This window comes from Heptranchias perlo, chromosome 30, assembly GCF_035084215.1.
Source record: "Heptranchias perlo isolate sHepPer1 chromosome 30, sHepPer1.hap1, whole genome shotgun sequence".
In the NCBI taxonomy this organism is placed as follows: Eukaryota; Metazoa; Chordata; class Chondrichthyes; order Hexanchiformes; family Hexanchidae; genus Heptranchias; species Heptranchias perlo.
The window spans coordinates 5,905,296-5,924,824 of NC_090354.1; the positions used below are offsets into that span (position 1 = coordinate 5,905,296).

The 19,529-nt window shown below is 43.8% G+C and overlaps 1 protein-coding gene across 7 annotated transcripts in view; it reads right to left on the reverse strand.

The window, feature by feature from the left end:
* The window catches only part of LOC137299850 (phosphatidylinositol 5-phosphate 4-kinase type-2 beta), a 78,011-nt gene that overhangs the window by 43,426 nt on the left and 15,056 nt on the right, over positions 1-19,529 (reverse strand). For 6 of the 7 annotated variants that reach the window (XM_067968784.1, XM_067968783.1, XM_067968782.1 and 3 more), the window contains exons 2-3: positions 11,178-11,275; positions 9,226-9,322 (exon numbers count right to left, since the gene is read on the reverse strand). The exons of the other annotated variant lie outside the window; for it this stretch is intronic. In XM_067968784.1, the coding sequence (XP_067824885.1) occupies positions 9,226-9,322; positions 11,178-11,275 (195 nt within the window). The remainder of the gene's footprint in view (positions 1-9,225; positions 9,323-11,177; positions 11,276-19,529) is intronic. 7 annotated transcript variants of the gene reach the window in all.

A 19,529-nucleotide genomic window follows, 5' to 3' on the forward strand; every position in this document is an offset into this window, starting at 1 on the left:
AAACAGGAAAAATAATTAAATTCCACATTTCCCCATTTACACCTGATCTGATTTTAAATGAATAAAACCATGGATGAGTGCAATTAGAATCTCAGACAAAATCCTGCCCTTTAATTTGGATCAGAAAGTAATTTGTTGCCATGCATATTGAGCACAGTGGTGCACTGAACGTTCATTTCAATTCAACCTTGGAGGGTTTAATGAACCTTTGAATTATCAGTCACCATTAGGCAGGGTCTGATAACATTGTATGTAAGCCCTGATAAACCAATGATCACCACCAGGAATGATCACCATCAGCATGATCCATATCAACATGGAGATTTAAAGTTGTATATCACACAAAGACTAGTGTTAGTTTGTATCAGTGACGCTAATAGAAATAAATGCAGGCTCACTTCACTATAACGAACCATGATTATAACGAACGTCCAGATTTAACGATCCCAATGGCACAGCCCGATTTTTTCAATGGAAATCAGCCCTACTACAACAAACACTTAAGCAGGAACCACCCGGACGCAATGATGGAATTCAAGCTGAGGCTAATCGAAAGATAAAAGATAACCTATTGTAGCGCGAATCCCGCAAGACGTATGCGTTCGCTGCCTGATAAGGCAGCCCGCACGCAAACTGAAACAAGGCAACGGGCGTGGGGAGGAAACAGGCAACGTACGTGAAGATGGCGAGTAAGCGATCCGTTTTGTCTCTGAAAACAAAACATCAAATTGGCTTAGCAAACAGCATTGTTGCAACCGTGTGGGCCTTTAGAGTCAATCTGCTCTCATCGAAGATGAAACACCGATCCAGAGAAAAGAAATCCGAATCGTGACTCATGAAGACTTGATGAAGGAGTCTATCGCTGGTTGGAAACAGCCAGAGAGAGTAACGTTCCAGTGTCAGGCAATGTGTTACACACAAAGGGCAAAAATCGTGCCTGTTCAAATGGATGGCTGAATCACTTCAAGAAGCCGCATGATTTAAAATTTAAGGCAGTCGTTGGCAAAAGGGATGGGGTTAGCACGGAGGTGACTAATGCATGGCTGACTGATGCTTTTCCATCTCTTATACAGAACTACAGTCCAAGAGACATTTAGAACATCAGCAAAATTGGACTTCTTCTTTTAATCAGCTATTTCCCAATAAAATTCTGGCCAATGCTGGTAATGCCTGTGCTGGCACCAACCAAAGCAAAGAGGAAACATGGATGGAACTGATCTTCTGCCCCCCTTTTTTAAAAAAAATTGGTAACGCAGCGAATCCCAGGTGTTTTAAAGATGTGAAGACACTGCCGTTAATGCACAGGAACAACAAAAAAAGCCTGGGTGACCTGAGATATCGGGACTGAATGGATCAGATTGCTGAACAGAAAAATGTAGTCTCATCGCCGTAAAGTGATGCTGTTTGTCGACAATGCACCTGCACATCCGAAGGTCAAAGATGTGAAAGCAGTCACTGTGCACTTTTCCCCCACTAATGCACCAAATGTTGTACAGCCCATGGACCGGGGTGTTATTCAGTGCTTCAAATCCTGATCAGCACACACTCTGGCCACTGTGAGGCTGAACCAGACTGTTCGCAACTTTGGTGTACGATTTGACCCAGAGACGAGCTTCCGACCCCATATCCGCTCCATCGCCAACGCCGCCTACTTCCACCACCGTAACATTGTCCATTTCCTCCCCTGCCTCAGCTCATCTGCTGCTGAAACCCTCCATCCATGTCTTTGTAACCTCTAGACTTGACTATTCCAATGCTCTCCTGGCCGGCCTCCCATCTTCCGCCCTCCATAAACTCTGCAGCCCATATCCTAACTCGCACCTAGTCCCGTTCACCCATCACCCCTGTGCTCGCTGACCTACATTGGCTCCCGGTCTGGCAATGTCTCGATTTTAAAATTCTCATCCTCGTTTACAAACCCCTCCCTATCTCTGTAACCTCCTCCAGCCCTACAATCCTCCGAGATTTCTGCGCTCCTCCAATTCTGGCCTCTTGCACATCCCGATTTTAATCGCTCCACCATTGGCGGTTGTGCCTTCAGCTGCCTAGGCCCTAAGCTCTGGAATTCCCTCCCTAAACCCCTCCGCCTCTCTACCTCCCTCTCCCCCTTTAAGACGCTGCTTAAAACCTACCTCTCTGACCAAGCTTTTGGTCACCTGTCCTAATATCTCCTTATGTGGCTTGGTGTCATGGGATTGGGGATTGGTTAACAGACAGAAAACAGAGAGTAGGAATAAACGGGTCATTTTCGGGTTGACGGGTTGTAACTAATGGGGTGCCACAAGGATCGGTGCTTGGGCTTCAGCTGTTTACAATATATATCAATGACACAGATGAGGGGACCGAGTGTAATGTATCCAAGTTTGCTGACGATACAAAGCCAGGTGGGAAAGTAAGCTGTGAGGAGGACACAAAGAGGCTGCAATGGGATATAGACAGCTTAAGTGAGTGGGCGAGAAGGGGGCAGATGGAGTATAATGTGGGGAACTGTGAAACAATCCACTTTGGTAGGAAGAATAGAAAAGTGGAATTTTTTTTAAAGGTGAGAGACTAAGAAATGTTGGTAGTCAAAGGGATTTGGGTGCCCTTGTGCATGAATCACAGAAAGTTAACATGCAGGTACAGCAAGCAATTAGGAAGGCAAATGGTATGTTAGCCTTTATTGCAAGGGGATTGGAGTATAAGAGTAAGAAGATCTTGCTGCAATTATTTAGGGCTCTGGTGAGACCATGCCTGGAGTATTGTATACAGTTTTGGTCTCCTTACCTAAGGAAGGATATACTTGCCTTAGCGGCGGTGCAACAAAGGTTCACTAGATTGATTCCTGGGATGAGAGGGTTGTCCTATGAGGAGAGATTGAGTAGAATGGGCCTATATTCTCTGAAGTTTAAAAGAATGAGAGGTGATCTCATTGAAATGTATAAAATTCTTAGAAGGCTTGACAGGGTAGATGCTGAGGCTGTTTCCCCTGGCTGGAGAGTGTAGAACTAGGGGTCACAGTCTCAAGATAAGGGGTCGGCCATTTAGGACCGAGATGAGGAAAAACTTCTTCTCTCAGGAGGGTTGTGAACCTTCGGAATTCTCTACCCCAGAGGGCTGTGGATGCTCAGTTGTTGAATATATTCAAGGCTGAGATCGATAGATTTTTGGACTCTAAGGGAATCAATGGATATGGGGATAGGGCAGGAAAGTGGAGTTGAAGTAGAAGATCAGCCATGATCTTATTGAATGGCGGAGCAGGCTCGAGGGGCAGTATGGCCTACTCCTGCTCCTATTTCTTATGTTCTTATGTGTCAAATTTTGTTTGATAACACTTCTGTGAAGCACCTTGGGACATTTTACTGCGTTAAAGGTGCTATATAAATACAAGTTGTTGTGGTTGAGACAGAAAGTTCCTACTGAGGGAGATGATAGAGTCCATGGACAGCAGTATAAAAAATCAAGGTGGACATTCTGCAAGCCTTGCACTTCACACGCAAAGTATGGGAGTGGGTGTCAGAAACATGTTTTGTAAACTGCTTTAAACATGCTGGATGGTCTGCAGAAAATGGTGATCAAAAGGAGGAGATGCGTCTGTTAGAGAGGAATGTGATACACTGGGAATTTCAGAAACAAAATTACAGGAAATTGAATCTGAAGAAAAACAAGTCCCTACACGAGCAACTATGAGCGATGAGGACATTACTGAATCAGTGACATTGAGTCAGGGAGAGGATGAGGAAACTTCTGGTGAGGAGGACATGGAAAGCTCACAACCAGTTATCCCTTCAGTGGATGAGTTCAGAAAGGCAATCGCAACTGTGTGAAACGTCACACAGTCATTACCTGGAACCGAGGATCCCTTTGTTCATTATTATTTTTATTTCTATTCGAAGATGATCAGGGGAGTTCTCTCTGGTGACCTGGCCAATATTTACCCCTCACCCAACATCATTTAAAAAAAACAGATGATCTGGTCATTATCTCATTGCTGTTTGTGGGACCTCGCTGTGCGCAAATTGGCTGCCGCGTTTCCTACATTACAACAGTGAATACGCTACAAAAAAGTACTTCACTGGCTGTAAAGCGCTTTGTGACGTCCTGCGATCGTGAAAGGCGCCATATAAATGCAAGTCCTTCTTTTTTGGACTGGTTAAAAAGATAGAAACAGCACACATTGAGAAAGGCACAAATAATGTGAAGCAGTGTGTACTGTATATTTTTTTTAAAAACATAATAAAATGATGTTCAATTCAAATTGGTCATTTCTTTATTTTTCTGATGCAACAAATCGCCAAACCCTACCATAGTGAACAACCCCTGTCGGTCTCAAAGGGGGTTCGTTATAGTAAAGTTCGTCTGTATATAGATACACACAAAAATATATATATAAAAAATGGACTTCGGAATGTCAATAAAGGTGATTTAACACAATACTGGTCAAACATCTCTAAATAAACAACTGGGTTTGTATCTCCACCCTTGCACAAACACAAACTCCAATTCCGGAGAACTGTTCAAACAAGAGGCTCATGAAACAATTATCTCATAGATCTAGGCTATCACATGCTGCAATACAGGATTTCACAAGCATCACAATCACGAGTGGCTTATAATGGCTATTCTTGTGATGAAAGAGCTGCTATGCCACAGTTAGTGGTGTGGTGCTCAATTATAACATGGAGTTTTGCTCCCCCATGCACCATCCCACCGCCCCCCCATCATTCAATTATCCCCCCTCCTCGCCTGAAGGTGCTGACTTACGCTAGGGTACAGTTGAACAGGTGCCAGAAATAATTTTAAGCAAAAAACACCAATTCGGCTCATCCTGTCTGCCTTTTGATCCCCCATTCTTGCTTTTTCCTTATTTAAACTTTAACTACTTTTTCCCCACCTAATATAACCTTTCTATACTTGATTTATCTTAAATAAACTAACCTTTAAACTTTTTATTTACAATTCTTCTTTTTCCTCTTGACTCCAATCATCTAATTTGGAGGTAGGAACAACTTTTAAGAAAAGATTCCGCACCCAAAATGCCAACTGTGTCTGTTCTCTGCACAAATGCTGTCTGACACGCTGAGTGTTCCCAGCACTTTCTGCTTTTGTTAAAAAAAGTTATGACTGGCTTAAAACCAGCTCCAAAAGCCATATTTTAAGCCAGTTGAAAACCAGAAGAGTTGAAGTTTAACGTGATTGAATCTATAATCGCCCCTGTTGTGTTTTTATGCTTAAAGTAGGAAAGTGCAAGAAAACAAGCAAATTAATTCTGACAGCCCACAGAGGAAAAGTGCCCTCAGACAAGTTAAACTGGCATTTCTCACTCAGTTCCATACAGGCTGAATTACAAAAATATGCATGCAATCCAAGTTGGATTTAAATAAAAACAGAAAATGCTGAAAATACTCAGCAGGTCAGGCAGCATCCTGACAGGATTTGAATATACAAGGCCAAAATCAACGACTCCCTCCGCCCCTCCCCCCAATACACTGTAAATCACCCCGACTATAATCTTTTCCCCGATTTTACAGTCCTATGACTTCAAGGATGATGAGGGTATCAATCATGAACAATGTCCTTGTGATGCTGTAAGGGCAGCTGCACATTAGCACCTGTGCAAAATTGCGTGAAAATAATCTACCACTTTTACTTAACAATCTCCAGAGATCAATTTCGCAGAAAATAAAATTCACTGTTTTTACAAAATACAGTGAATTTTAATAGCTTATAAACTGAGTGATGCATTGCTGCATTATGGAGAAATTCAGTTTGTAACGCTATGTGAAAGTACCACACGGGGATGACCCTGGCACACCTGGCTTCTGGTAGGCATGACATCATGTAGCCAGCTCGCAGTTGTAGGTGTAAAACAAAGCTTTCCAGGGAATCATTTCCTTACTTTCCAATGAGCCAAATACCACGGACAGCTTTAGAATCGTACAGGGCTACAATGGAGCTGGCAAGTTGGAAGTAGGTTAGATTCCACATTCTGCTGACCTTGACCACAGGTATGGAGTGACACTGAGTGAGGCAGCAACTTCCCCACAAGGAAGGGGGTAAAGGTAAAGACCGTCAACATGTAGTTCCTCTAACATACTTCCTTTGCAACTGGCTCAGGCCAAAGGTTTGGTGGTAGCTTGCTCCACGACAGGTAGTATGACCCACAGAGAACAGAATGGGAGAAAAAAACTTTTAAGTACAGCCAGCTGCGAGATGCATGAAACAGTACTCCAAACATCTGGAAGGGAAGAATTGCAATACTGAGTCCGATCTCAGTCAGTACTCCACTACTTCATTCCCCTTCCCTTCAAAAGTATCTGGAGTATTGTTTCACAGATGCTGACAGTTTTCCTGTGTCTCATCCAAGTGGGTTCTTTAGGTGTGAGCCCTGACACTCAATGTCCACATGTCAATGTGAAATTTTGCTTCAGTGGTGATGTGAATAGGGCTGTGAACAGCACTCCCAATGCACAGCATCACCGAAGAAGAGATGCTACACATAACCTTTTTTTTGCAGCCCTGGGCATCAGCCCACTTCGCAATCCTATTTACACTTTTATTTATTTTTTAATCTGCTGATTTGTCCTATTTGAATTTTGTGGGCCTGCAGGTTTGGAAAGGGCTGCTCTTAGCATTGTTGCTCATTGATGGATAAATCCTAAATCAGAACGCCAAGATGTTGTGATATAAAAATCTGGAAATAAAAAATAAAGCTGGTATCAGTAAAAAAAAAATTACCATGAAGCTATCGGATTGTTATTGGAACCCAACTGGTTCACTAATGTCCTTTAGGAAAGAAAACCTACTGTTCTTACCCGGGCTGGCCCACACCAACTCTTAACTGCCGTCTGTACTGACCTAGCAAGTCACCTCAATTGTATCAGATTGCTGCAAAGAATACCACACAGACTGCAGATGTTCAAGATGGCAGCCCACCACCACCTTCTCAGGGCAACTAGGAATGCGCAATAAATTCAGGCCTTGCCAAACGATGCCCTCATCCTGAGAATGAATTTTAAAAATGAAAATTAAAGGGAGCATGAATTTAAACATTCTATGGAATGCACCATGGAGACAAAAACCGTGGATACCTTTGCATCAACACCAATAGGGCTTCTGCATCAAAAGGCCATTTATAGCAATCCAAATCCACGGATTGAACTGCTGTAACACGATTAATCTAGCCCAAACAGAAGTTGGTTAGTTTGTTCCCTCTTTTGTGACCATCTGGGGAAAATTTGTGCAGCCTTGAAGTCAGCGCAACTGAATTTTATTTGTTAATCAGAATAGTGATGATGAGAATGGAAGAGCCATACTGGAGCAATTAGTGAGTGTCCTTTGGAAGATGGTGTTCAGGAATCTTGCTGCAATTATTTTGGAGGAGCATTACATTCCACCTGGCCCATGTTATGCATGACTCTGAAGAGCTAAGTGCTATCGAAAAGGTGTAGAAGGGAAAAATAAATAATTCTCCAATTGAATCACCCATCAAAACTAAAGAGGTGATACGACTATTACTGGTTTCACATATCATGCAAAAGTGCATTGTGTTTCCTCGAGCCACTTCTTTTGCCACCCGAAAGTGCTATCCTCAATTAACTATCACAAGACCGGGTAGGACATATATCCTCCTTTTGCATCATACTGCCCACCGCCAACGCATTACATGACACCAATGCCACCACTGAGCATGGGTCCAGAGTCAAATTAATTTTCTTGAATGTAACTCTGTTGAAAATTCAATGTAATTAAATTGGGTTCATTTGTAGTATGCATAATAGAGTTGTTCAGTGGAGCATGTTGTTTTTTATTCGTTCATGGGATGTGGGCGTCGCTGGCGAGGCCGGCATTTATTGCCCATCCCTAATTGCCCTTGAGAAGGTGGTGGTGAGCCGCCTTCTTAAACCGCTGCAGTCCGTGTGGTGAAGGTTCTCCCACAGTGCTGTTAGGAAGGGAGTTCCAGGATTTTGACCCAGCGATGATGAAGGAACGGCGATATATTTCCAAGTCGGGATGTTACACCAACATCACCATTACATTAGCAAAATCCAGTATAACCATATTGACTGGTGTAACAAAACAGTACTCTTCACTGTGACGATATTACAATATAGATTACTTTTTTTTGTCACAGCCCTCAGTAATGCACAGGTCCTCTGCTTGTCCAATTTTCCCCTCCACTATTCTGAAGGTGATGACTCTGGCTGGTGTATGATGCCACTAGAATCAGCTGCTCTCCTACACCTCAGCCATATGTGTGAGCCTAACCATACCCACCACCCAGTGCTCACATTTGTTCCAGCAGAGGAGACGTTGGATATCAATTCTGGGCTGATTTGCCCCTCTCTCGCCCAATAAAGCTGAAGCCAATTGTGGGTTCCCTGCTACTACTCCAGCTTAGGTCAGTAACCCAGTAACGGATGAGTGATAGAATCCAGGCCCTTCCTGGTCTGTATGACTCCGTTCCACCCTGGGCAGAACACTTAGCCTACTAAGCTTTGCAATGCTCTTGCTGCTCCACTCTATTCAACAGTTTAAGATCTCTGACACCCAAATTTTACACAGCTCTAAAAATTCTTTCCAAAAAAGAATATATATCCAGAGTTTAACTTCTGTGAAACAAAGTGAGTAAACTTCAACTGGGCTGACATGAAATACAATGTATGAGGAACATCATTTAGTTCCTGCACATTTTGGCATCTCTATTAGTCAGAAAAAACACCAGTTCCTTATGAGTAATTTGGTCACAGAGTTCACTGACACCACAAAATGCTGTTCTCTATTTGGGGTTTTGCCTTCCACAGGGAGCTGCACACAAATACATAGCTAGTCAAGCATGATTCCACAAAAATATGAGCCCTGAGCTGCATGTTCACAACTACAAATTATATTTTACTATTCAGCCAGGCCAAACACTGAACATCAAAGCAACGATGAGTCACAGTAAGACTGACCAAGTACTGCATACAAACAGGGTCGATCAAAACCACAGCATGCAATGCTTTGGGACCACAGTAAAATTTAGTATATAAATTAAAATTGGCTCCAACAAAATGTCCAGCCCACTGCAGTGCAAAGCACGAACATCCCCCATACAGTGAAGGCTTTACAGAAATGGGTTATTTTCGGTCTCTACTTAACAAAATTCAGTTCACGGACAACCCCAGACTGCATTGTTTAAAATTAACAGGATGCATTACCTCATTACTGTACCATTATATCTGATCAGCAGGAAAAGAAACCAACCTGGTAATCCTGATCATCAATGGAAAATCTCTCTCGCAGATTTCTAAAAACCATCGGGCAATATTCCTTAAATTTGAAACGGCTTGGGAGGTTCTCTCTACAAAAGAAGTAACGAACACTTTCTTCAAATTGGAATTCAAACCAGTTTTTTTTTGATAAAACACCAAATGCCTGTGAATCATCGTGAGTTAATGCATCTGTTGCGTCTCTTCCTCGCGCCCTGTTCGTATAGGAGTCCAGTCATGTATAAAATAGCAAATCGGAAAAAGACTTAACTAAATCTAATTTTATTGCTGTATCTCCCTAATAGAAACATAGAAAATAGGAGCAAGTGTAGGCCACTCGGCCCTTCGGGCCTGCTCCGCCATTCAAAATGATCATGACTGATCGTCTAACTCAGTACCCTGTTCCCGCTTTTTCCCCATATCCCTTGATCCCTTTAGCATTAAGAAATATATCTATCTCCTTCTTGAATACATCTAATGACTTGGCCTCCACTGCCTTCTGTGGTGGAGAATTCCACAGCTTCACCACCCTCTGAGTGAAGAAATTCTCCCTATCCCTAGCCAGGAACTACAAATTCATTATAATTTTCAAGAAAAAGGAGATTGAGGGGAGCACAGAGGAAATAACAAAAAGAATTTGATTTTTCATTGAATAACTATTTCCCTGAATAACTGCATCCTATCCTCCTTACAGTGAGGAGCACAAGGTCTGTCCATATCTTGGATTTATCCACAGTAGCCGTTGATGCTGCGACAACCATGCGCAGTGGTGACCCAGACAGAGAATTAATAGAATTACATAGAATTTACAGCACAGAATTAACAGAATTACATAGAATTTACAGCACAGATACAGGCCATTTGGCTCAACTGGTTTACACTCCACCCACCCTACTTCATCTCACCCTATCAGCATATCTTTCTTTTCCTTTCTCCCTCACGTACTTATCTAGCTTCCCCTTAAATATATCTATGCTTTTCGCCTCAACTACTCCTTGTGATAGCAAATTCCACATTCTAATCACTCTGGGTAAAGAAGTTTCTCCTGAATTCCTTATTGGATTTATTAGTGACTATCTTATATTAGTTACCCCTAGTTTTGGACTCCCCCATAAGTGGAAACATCTTCTCTACATCTACCCTATCAAACCCCATCATAATTTTAAAAGACCTCTATTAGGCCACCCCTCAGCCTTCTCTCTACTAGAGAAGAGACTCAGCTCTTGAGCTAATAAAACTCAATCACTGGACATTGCTAAATTCCAATGACATTTCCGATAGGATTGACATTTATTTGGTCACCATCCAACACTCCACAAGAGCAATGCGTGCCCCAACCCTCCCTCTCTGTCCTTTATCAAAATGTTTCTCTCCTTCTCTTTGTAACCGCCCTCATGTCATAAACCATTGCTCACTCAAGAGAATGCACAGGACGAGTTGTTTGCAGTGCTCGGTCAGTGCTGCTGCTGCAGCCCACTGCGTGGATGCGCAAGACAGCAAGTCTGGCTCACTGATTCTTCCTACCGCTCTTTAAGAAAGTGCTTCTTCGCCTCCATCCTTTTCCCCCAGCCCCCGCTCCCCTTCTTGGGAGTAAGATAAGGGATCAGGAACGTGGGAAAAAATGCACACATGAACCTGATTACTAGTACTCTTAAGGACATTGCAAAATAATTCAAATTTACACAATTTAAACTGAATCCAATTGCCAACACATCATGAACTAAAAATGGCTCACACTATTTCAATTAATCTGATAGATTGGCAAACCCTTAAAAGCTCTGCATATGCTTCAGTGTGCAATAAAATAAAGTTCAAAGGGAACGTTCTGAGGATACTTTATATATGAATGTTTAACTGTTCAATACAGCCAGTTCAAATCATTAAACCTGAGAGTATCTCCACCTTTTTATCTACATAATAAAACTACGAAAAGCAACGTCCACCTACTTGTTAAAAAGGTGATTGTCCACTTTTATCTTGCTGTACGCTTTGAAGTCATCTGGCATCAACATAACAGGAATCTGAACATGGCTCAGCTCGTTGATCTGAAAAAGAAACCGTTAATACTGTAAATTCATTTTCGCGGCAGGTTGCATTAGTTCCAGTGTTTAAAATTGGCAACGTGGGTTGTCAGGTAAGGTACTGTAAAATTAGAGAAGGATAAAGACAATTCAAGTGAAACTGATGTGAAACGAAATAAAGGAAGTTAGTAAAAACTAGTTGTCAATTTCACCAACAATTTATTGCCGCTACATCCAAATATTTACCAGTTGTAACACTTCATGGAACCAGACTCCAAAATACTTTGAGTGTCAAATGTCCTTTGATGGTTCAGTTAATAAATATGCAGTCTGTGTGAAACTGACCCATACAGATTATGAAGGTCCCAGGTTCGATGCCCGCCCGCCCGCCCGGCTGGTGTGTGTGTGCGCGTGCACTTTGGCTGAGGTCTGCTGTGATCCTCCTCCATACACACAGCACTCAACACACGTTCTCAAACATGAAGATTGGCCAAATCTGGCAGAGGTGCACATGGAACCGTTCCTTCCGCATAACTCTGCAGCTTCAGGAGCACAGGAACGAAAACTGGAAGCGAAGGAGAAGGAAGGAAAAGCTACAACCAGTTTACCCTTTTCCAAGATTTCAAGACTGTTCTGCTCGTTAAAAATAGGTTTATACACAGTGTGTTTGTACAGTTTTATTTGATAAAGAATCAAAGGCAGAAAAAGAAGTTACCTCTAACAAAAGTTAGTTTACAAGTTTGAGTAACACCAATCTGGTAATCATGATGTGGAGATGCCTGATTTGCCTGAGGAAGGAGAAAATCTCCGAAAGCTTGTGAATTTAAAATAAAATTGCTGGACTATAACTTGGTGTTGTAAAATTGTTTACAATCTGGTAATGCTAGCCCTCAGCTCTATGAATTGGAAGTTACCTCTAACAAAAGTTAGTTTACAAGTTTGAGTAACACCAATCTGGTAATCATGATGTGGAGATGCCTGATTTGCCTGAGGAAGGAGAAAATCTCCGAAAGCTTGTGAATTTAAAATAAAATTGCTGGACTATAACTTGGTGTTGTAAAATTGTTTACAATCTGGTAATGCTAGCCCTCAGCTCTATGAATTGGAAGTAAAAGCATTGCACAGACACAAGAGAACTTGAATATCTCAGTTTTGCTCAGAGTTATCTAAATAAGCTTATAAATTCAACTTTTTGAAAGCATTTCCAAAAGCAGGAACTTAAAAACCCTGTAAGTGCATTTAAATGTCAGCAAGGAAAATCTAGCGTAAGAATTGAACAAGCAAGGACCAAACATCATTTTGATTTCCTGCAGCTCACATAAGTCAATGACAGACACAATGGGCCCGATTTTAGCAGGGATGCGGGTTCTCGGCGGATGGGCAAGCGGGCGCGTTGGTAACGCGCCCGGTGAAATTAGTGGGTTTCCTGCGCGATCGTAGCAGGCAACCCACTAATTGGATTCACTTACCTGCTCCTCCGGGTTCCCCGCTGCTGATCTGCGCGTCGGGCGGGCTGCGCATGCGCAGTAAGATCTGTCAGCTGGAGGCGCTCTATTTAAAGGGGCAGTCCTCCACTGACAGATGCTGCAACAAATAGAAAAAATCACAGCATGGAGCAGCCCAGGGGGAAGGCTGCTCCCTGTTTAATGATGCCTCACCCCAGGTATCAATACATGGGGTGAGGAGGAGGGGGAGGACAGAGATCTTCCTCCCGGCGGGCTGGAGGAAGCGGCCCGCCTCCGCCACCAGGAAGGCCTGGCTCGAGGTGGCAGAGGGGGTCACCTGCGCCACCAACATATCGCCCACCTGCACACAGTGCAGGAGGCGGTGCAATGACCTCAGTAGGTCAGCCACAGTGAGTACACGTAGTCTTTCCCCTACACTCCGTCTGCCACATCACTGCCCCCACCCCACATCTCCTTCGGCACGGCCAACACTACTCTGTCACATCACCCCTCATACCCACTCAAACCCCATCCTCATCTTACCTGCACTTACTCACCTCGCCAGTACTCACCCTGCCACTACCACGCAACCCAATCCTCATACAATCTCATGGCTCTATCCCATACTCACCCTCTCGTGCATCTCTCTCACGGCCAGCCTCACTCAACCTGCCACCATCTGTGCTGCAGCCACAGGGCATGCATCACATATGTGCAGTAGGCAGCGTAAGGCAAACGTGTCGTGAGCATGAAGGGGATGCACAAGGGTGTTTGAGGGTTTGTCATGGTTGTTACTTATATTGAATTTCAGAACAACTCACATCACACATTATATTGGCACCACTACTGCCATGTCTTCGCGAATCCTGTCCGGTTTGTGCAATAATGCCCGCTCCTGGGTATCACTATGAGGACCCACCACTGATGCCACCCATTGTGTCACTGCAGAGTGGGTGTAGGTGTATTTGTAGGGCTCTTCTGCGCAGACGACTGAGAGACATCGGCAATGTCCCCGGTTGCACCCGGAAGGCTGCGGAGGAGAAGATCGGGAGGGCAGTGGTGACTTTGACAGCGACGGGTAGGAAGATGGTGCACGGGCCAGCCAGGAGCAGCTCGGCATGAAAGAGGCTGCAGATGTCCACGGCTACATGTCGAGTGACTCTGAGCCTCCGTGTGCACTGCTGCTCAGGGAGGTCCAGGAAGCTGAGCCTCGGTCTGTGGACCCTGTGGCGAGGGTAGTGCCCTCTGCGACGCATCTCTCTCTGCGGTAGCTCTCCCTCCTGCTGTGCAGGTGGATGTGTCACAGCACTCTGTTGTGGAGCTCCACGTGTCAGAGGTGGACGGCGTGGATGGCGAGGCTGGTGATGCTGTTCGCCCTCCGAGGAGGTCATGACTGCAGCTACGGCGGCCCCCATCCGCAAGATGTACATCTGAGGGGGTCCGCAAGGTAGGTACATGTCTCCGGACCCCGGGGTAAGTGTGCAGGTTGGTAACTTTGACCGTCAGGAGGAGGGTGGTGGAGGCCAAACTTTGTCCCAAGTGACAAAGTGGCCTCCTGCAATGGGTGAGGGTCTCCCCCCCACCCCCCCCACACCTGTCAAATGGACCTTTGCAGCTGCCACAGGCTGACAGCTGCAACACGTCCATTCGATCTGGTAGTGTTTCCCTCAGTGTGGGAAACAGTCCCATGTTGATCCAAAATCACACACAGTCCCTTAATCAGGTCAGTTAATGACCTGAAATAGCTAAATAAATACTCTCAAGTGGCATCCCGCTGGCTTTAATTGCCTGCGGGATTCCCACCAGCGGGGGCTGCGCGCGCACACCGGCGCGTCAGCGGGGAACCCGGAAGTGGGCGGGATCGAGGCGGGATCCGGAAAGGCTCCTGCATTTCACGATTTTCGAGGCCCCCCCGCCGAGAACGCACCCAATAGCGGGTGCTAAAATCGGGCCTGACATCACCTCACCAACTACCCTCTGCTCAGTTTACCTGCACAGCTCAATAAGCCTGTACCGAAGTCTTCTGCTGTTAGCACTTTTAGAGAGCAGGCACAGGCGCAATGTGCTGAATGGTCTCTTTCTTTGGAACACTGGAACAGGAGTAGGCCATTCAGCCTCTCGAGCCTGTTCCACCATTCAATTAGATCATGGCTGATCTGTGTCTAAATTCCATTTACCTGCCTTGGATCCATATCCCTTAATAACCTTGCCTAACAAAAATGTATCAATCTCAGTTTTGAAATTTTCAATTGACCCCCAGCCTCAACAGCTCTTTGGGGGAAGAGACTTTGCTGTAAAATTGTATGATTCTAGAACAAAGTCCAGGATTAAAATGTACCTTGGGAGGGTTCCTGAACTGTACATTACTGGGACAAACAAAACAAGCACAGTTTCGTAGCTCTGGTCCAATATCATGTGGATGCTGAATCCAAGTGTCGTATAACTGCACACCCCGTTGCATGACATTTTCTGTGTCATGCATAATGGCACAAACCATGCGGGCACAATAATTAAAAAAATGTATTCTTTTCTTCCCAGTTTCTTTGTCTCCTTGTACCACTAATGCCCTACAACGGAGACTGCTGGCAATCAAGTTGCACGCAATGACTTTCTTCATCATGCCAATGATAACAAACCCCTGTTTCTAAACCTATCATACACAGTATCTATTCGTGAATAGAACTAAAATTGACAACACCCTTACTGCTAAAGCAGCGAAAATGATGAGGGAGCAATACAGTACAAGATTGTTGAAATTCTGACAGACTTGTTCATAATTTATCAGGATGGAAATGTTACATTGGGTTAGCCACCCAAGCAGATGTTACAAGATGGTGGGATGACCCTCCTGGTCCCTTTGCTTCCCTCCTTCATGGCACCACATCTGGCCTTTGCTTGGTACCCTCCACACAGCTGATGCCAGGAATTAAGTGGCAGTTCAGCCTGCTCCCTCCACAACCCTTCCTCTCCCACACCTGCCCCCTCCCCCAGCCATCATGCAATCTATGATGATCTTGGGACAGAAAGCAAACTGCCCTGGAGTACCAAGCATACCTGGTGCACCAAATGGCACTGTACCTGTTAATGGAAAATCATGTACACAAAAACATGTATTTCCTATAAACATTACTTTCTGTTTTAAAAAGTTAATTTTTCAGGGCCTTGCTGGAGACACAGGAGTAGGCCATTCATTCAGTGCCATTGTTCAGTTCGATCATGGCTGATCTGTACTGTAACTCCATCTACCCGTCTTGGTTCCGTAGCCCTCAATACCCTTACCCAACAAAAATCTATCTATCTCAGTTTTGAAATTTTCAATTGACCCCCAGCCTCAACAGCATTTTGGGGAAGAGAGTTCCAGATTTCCACTCCCCTTTGTGTGAAGAAGTGCTTCCTGACATCACCCCTGAACGGCCTGGCTCTAATTTTAAGGGTATGCCCCCTTGTTCTGAACTCTTCCAACAGAGGAAATAGTTTCCCTCTATCTACCCTATCAACTCCTTTAATCATCTTAAACACCTCAATTAGATCACCCCTTCTATACGCAAGGGAACACAAGCCTAGTCTATGCAATCTGTCCTCATAATTTAACCCCTTTAGCCCCGGTAAATCTGCCATGATAGGTTTGTCGTGGACTCGTTGCTAATGCAAAAAGGATAACAAGATTTATTACTAAACAAAGAAATATGAGATGCCTGCTTCATTTCCCAGGATAGATATCTGGATGGAAAGGTGTACATTTTAATTATCATTCCGTATAAATTTACTTTCCTTTGTCACTTAACTCTGTATCACAATTCAGAAAAGAAATCAAGAGCCTCGAGCAGTATTTCTAACATCAAACCATTATAATCAGAACTTCTTTCCTGAAAGAACCTTCACCACGTGGACTGCAGCGGTTCAAGAAGGCGGCTCACCACCACCTTCTCAAGGGCAACTATGGATGGGCAATAAATGCCGTCTTCGCCAGCGATGCCCACATCCCATGAACGAATTAAAAAAAAACCACAACAGCCCAGATTATAAATGTATTCGAATGACACTCAAAAAGAAGAAACTAGCGTTCTAGCCTGCATAACAATTAAACTCTGAACTCGCTCAGTGATTCCTTAACCAGTATTAGACATCATGGCCCTTAAAGAGACACAGCATATCTTAGCAATAGATTAAGACAGTGGCATAACTCTCCTGGCCCTTATGAGACATTATTTCATCTAACTTACTATGAGCAATTCCACAGTAGGTCCACCTGTATCTTATAAATGTTATGCAGCAGTGTTATGCAATTTGTTTGTGTATTTAGGCAGCAATGGCTGCAAGCACATACATCAAATGCAAATGCACTCTGTGCCACTGATGTACAATGGTGTTTATACTAAAGGATTAACTACACCATTTGCGCATAGCAAGGTCCCACAAACAGAAATGTGATAATGACCAGATCATCTGTTTTAGTGGTGTTCGTTGAGGGATGAATTTGGCCAGGAGACCGGGGGGTGGGGGGGGGGGGGGGAAACTCCCCTGCTCTTTTTCAAATAGTGCCATGGGATCTTACACGTCCCTCCCGAGAGGGCAGATGGGGCCTCGGTTTAAGATCTCATCCGAAAGACAACTTTTGGTCACAGGTTTATCACTGATATTGGTGGCAATTTGAGGAGATGAGTTAAGAGCATCATATGAGCAGAGTATCGCACAGTTCATTCTTCTTTAATGTATTATTAGCAAAACACTAAATACACCTAGTGACAACACTGGATCATTTCACTATTCTACCCCACTATACACACATGCTTTTATCAAACCATCTTTTTAGTCAAAGCTCATAAACATGCAGCATGTGGCAACTGCTCTATCACATACACCAGCGCCTCATAATGCCTCATAAACTCAACAATTCCAAAGTTTATCTGTTACTTCAACAAATTCTACAATTAGCAATTCAGGTAGCAATCTGAATTACTAAAACAATAATTCAAAGGCTGATTTTCAGAATTAGTGCCCAAGGAAGCGTGGAAGTTGCCAGTAATTATTGATGAAGTCTGATAGCAGAAGCAGTGGCTCCGAGTGCCAAATGCTACCAAAATCTCACCCAACCACTGCACTATATTGTATAGTGGCAATGCATAGACTGTGGAAACCAACAGATCACCAACACAGTAGCAAGCATTACTGCACAAATTACAGACATTTAGTGAAATAGTTTTTATAGCCACTATGAAGTAATCTTTTTAGCGTATATAAAAATAGTAATTATACAGGATAACTGTTTCACAAACCTAAACATTTTGACAGGTTTCAGTTAATCAGATCTTATCATCCTTTGTAAGCTTTCAAAAAAAAACGTAACACACATAGCTTCATACGTCTATATTAAAGCTATGCACACAAATGTCACACTTTCTTAGTGATGCAAAACAATAATAACCTGTATTTATATAGAGCCTTCAACGTAGTAAAACATCCCACAGCTCTTCACAGGAGCGTATAACCAGACAAAAAATTGACATTGAGCCAAAGAAAATGACATTAGGATAGACGATTGGTCAAAGAGGTAGCTTTTAAGGAATGACTTAAAGGAGGAGAGAGGAGTGGAGAAGTTTAGGGAGGGAATTCCAGAGCTTAGAGCATAGACGGCTAAAGGCACGGCCGCCATTGGTGCGGCAATGGAAGTGGGAGATGCACAAGAGAGCTGGAGGAATGCAGAGTTCCAGGAGGGTTGTAGGGCTGGAGGACGTTACAGAGATAGGGAGCAGCAAGGCCACAGAGGGATTTGAACACGGGGATGATAAAACAGTCTTAAAGTGCTGGATGCTTGTGAGTTGCAACCTGAAACTGATTGGTCTATTTTGATTACCTAATCAAGATTTAAGCATGTGCAGATAAGACCTATGCCTTTTCCATTTTAAAATGCCAGCAGCCCTGAATCCCACTGGACTCCAGACCTGAAACTAAACATCGGAGCTGCACGGATAGTACATCCCACTGGGTGCTGGACATCCAGACAACTGCTAGATTGAGAACCCAAGTCGGTGGGGAAAAAAAAAATCAATTAAAAACACTCAATTTGATTTTAAATGGTATATGCAAAACTAACCCCAAACTCCCATGAAGATTCTGGTAGATAATCCAGAGTACAGATGATCAGACTTTCACTATAATATCTTTGTGAGCTTGTTCACTCCTTTTAATTTGGGTTTTCATACTAGTTCTTGGATACCAATTAAAGGAAAATCTATAGAAAATGCTCTCCGCAGAACAGGGTGGCGCTGTGGGCTAGATGCTGGCTTTTCACCTCTGCGTTCAAATACAACCCAGCCTAATTGGATGAAAGTGTCTTCTGTCTGCTGCCTGTAAAAGTCCTATGTGAAATGGGTTGGGCTGTCTCAATCAGCTCCCTGTGGGCAGGGAGTTACAGCACAAAAACTGTCAGCAGCACAAAATGGCAAGCTCGTTCAGAGGCCACAGGGTGGCCAGTGAAGTACAGCTCATAGGAACAGGAGTAGGTCATTCAATTCTATTAGATCATGGCTAAATCTGTACCTCAACTCCATTTACCCACTTTGAGATTGGGGCTGAGGCACGTTGCTGGGGCAGTGTAGAGTGACCTTTACTCTGCATCTGGCTGTGCTGATCTGAGAATGCTTGATGCTGAAAATGGGTGGCATTCTCTGCATACAAAGTACTCCATTCCTCCGAAATTTTCTCTTAAAAACGTTCTGTATTGTTTTAAGACCTGGGGCTGGAAGGAGCATTCTTTACAATGTCGACCCAACTGGCACCAGTTTGCAGGTAATGTGCTAGTCCAGCAGTGGCGGCATAATTGCTGGTAGCAA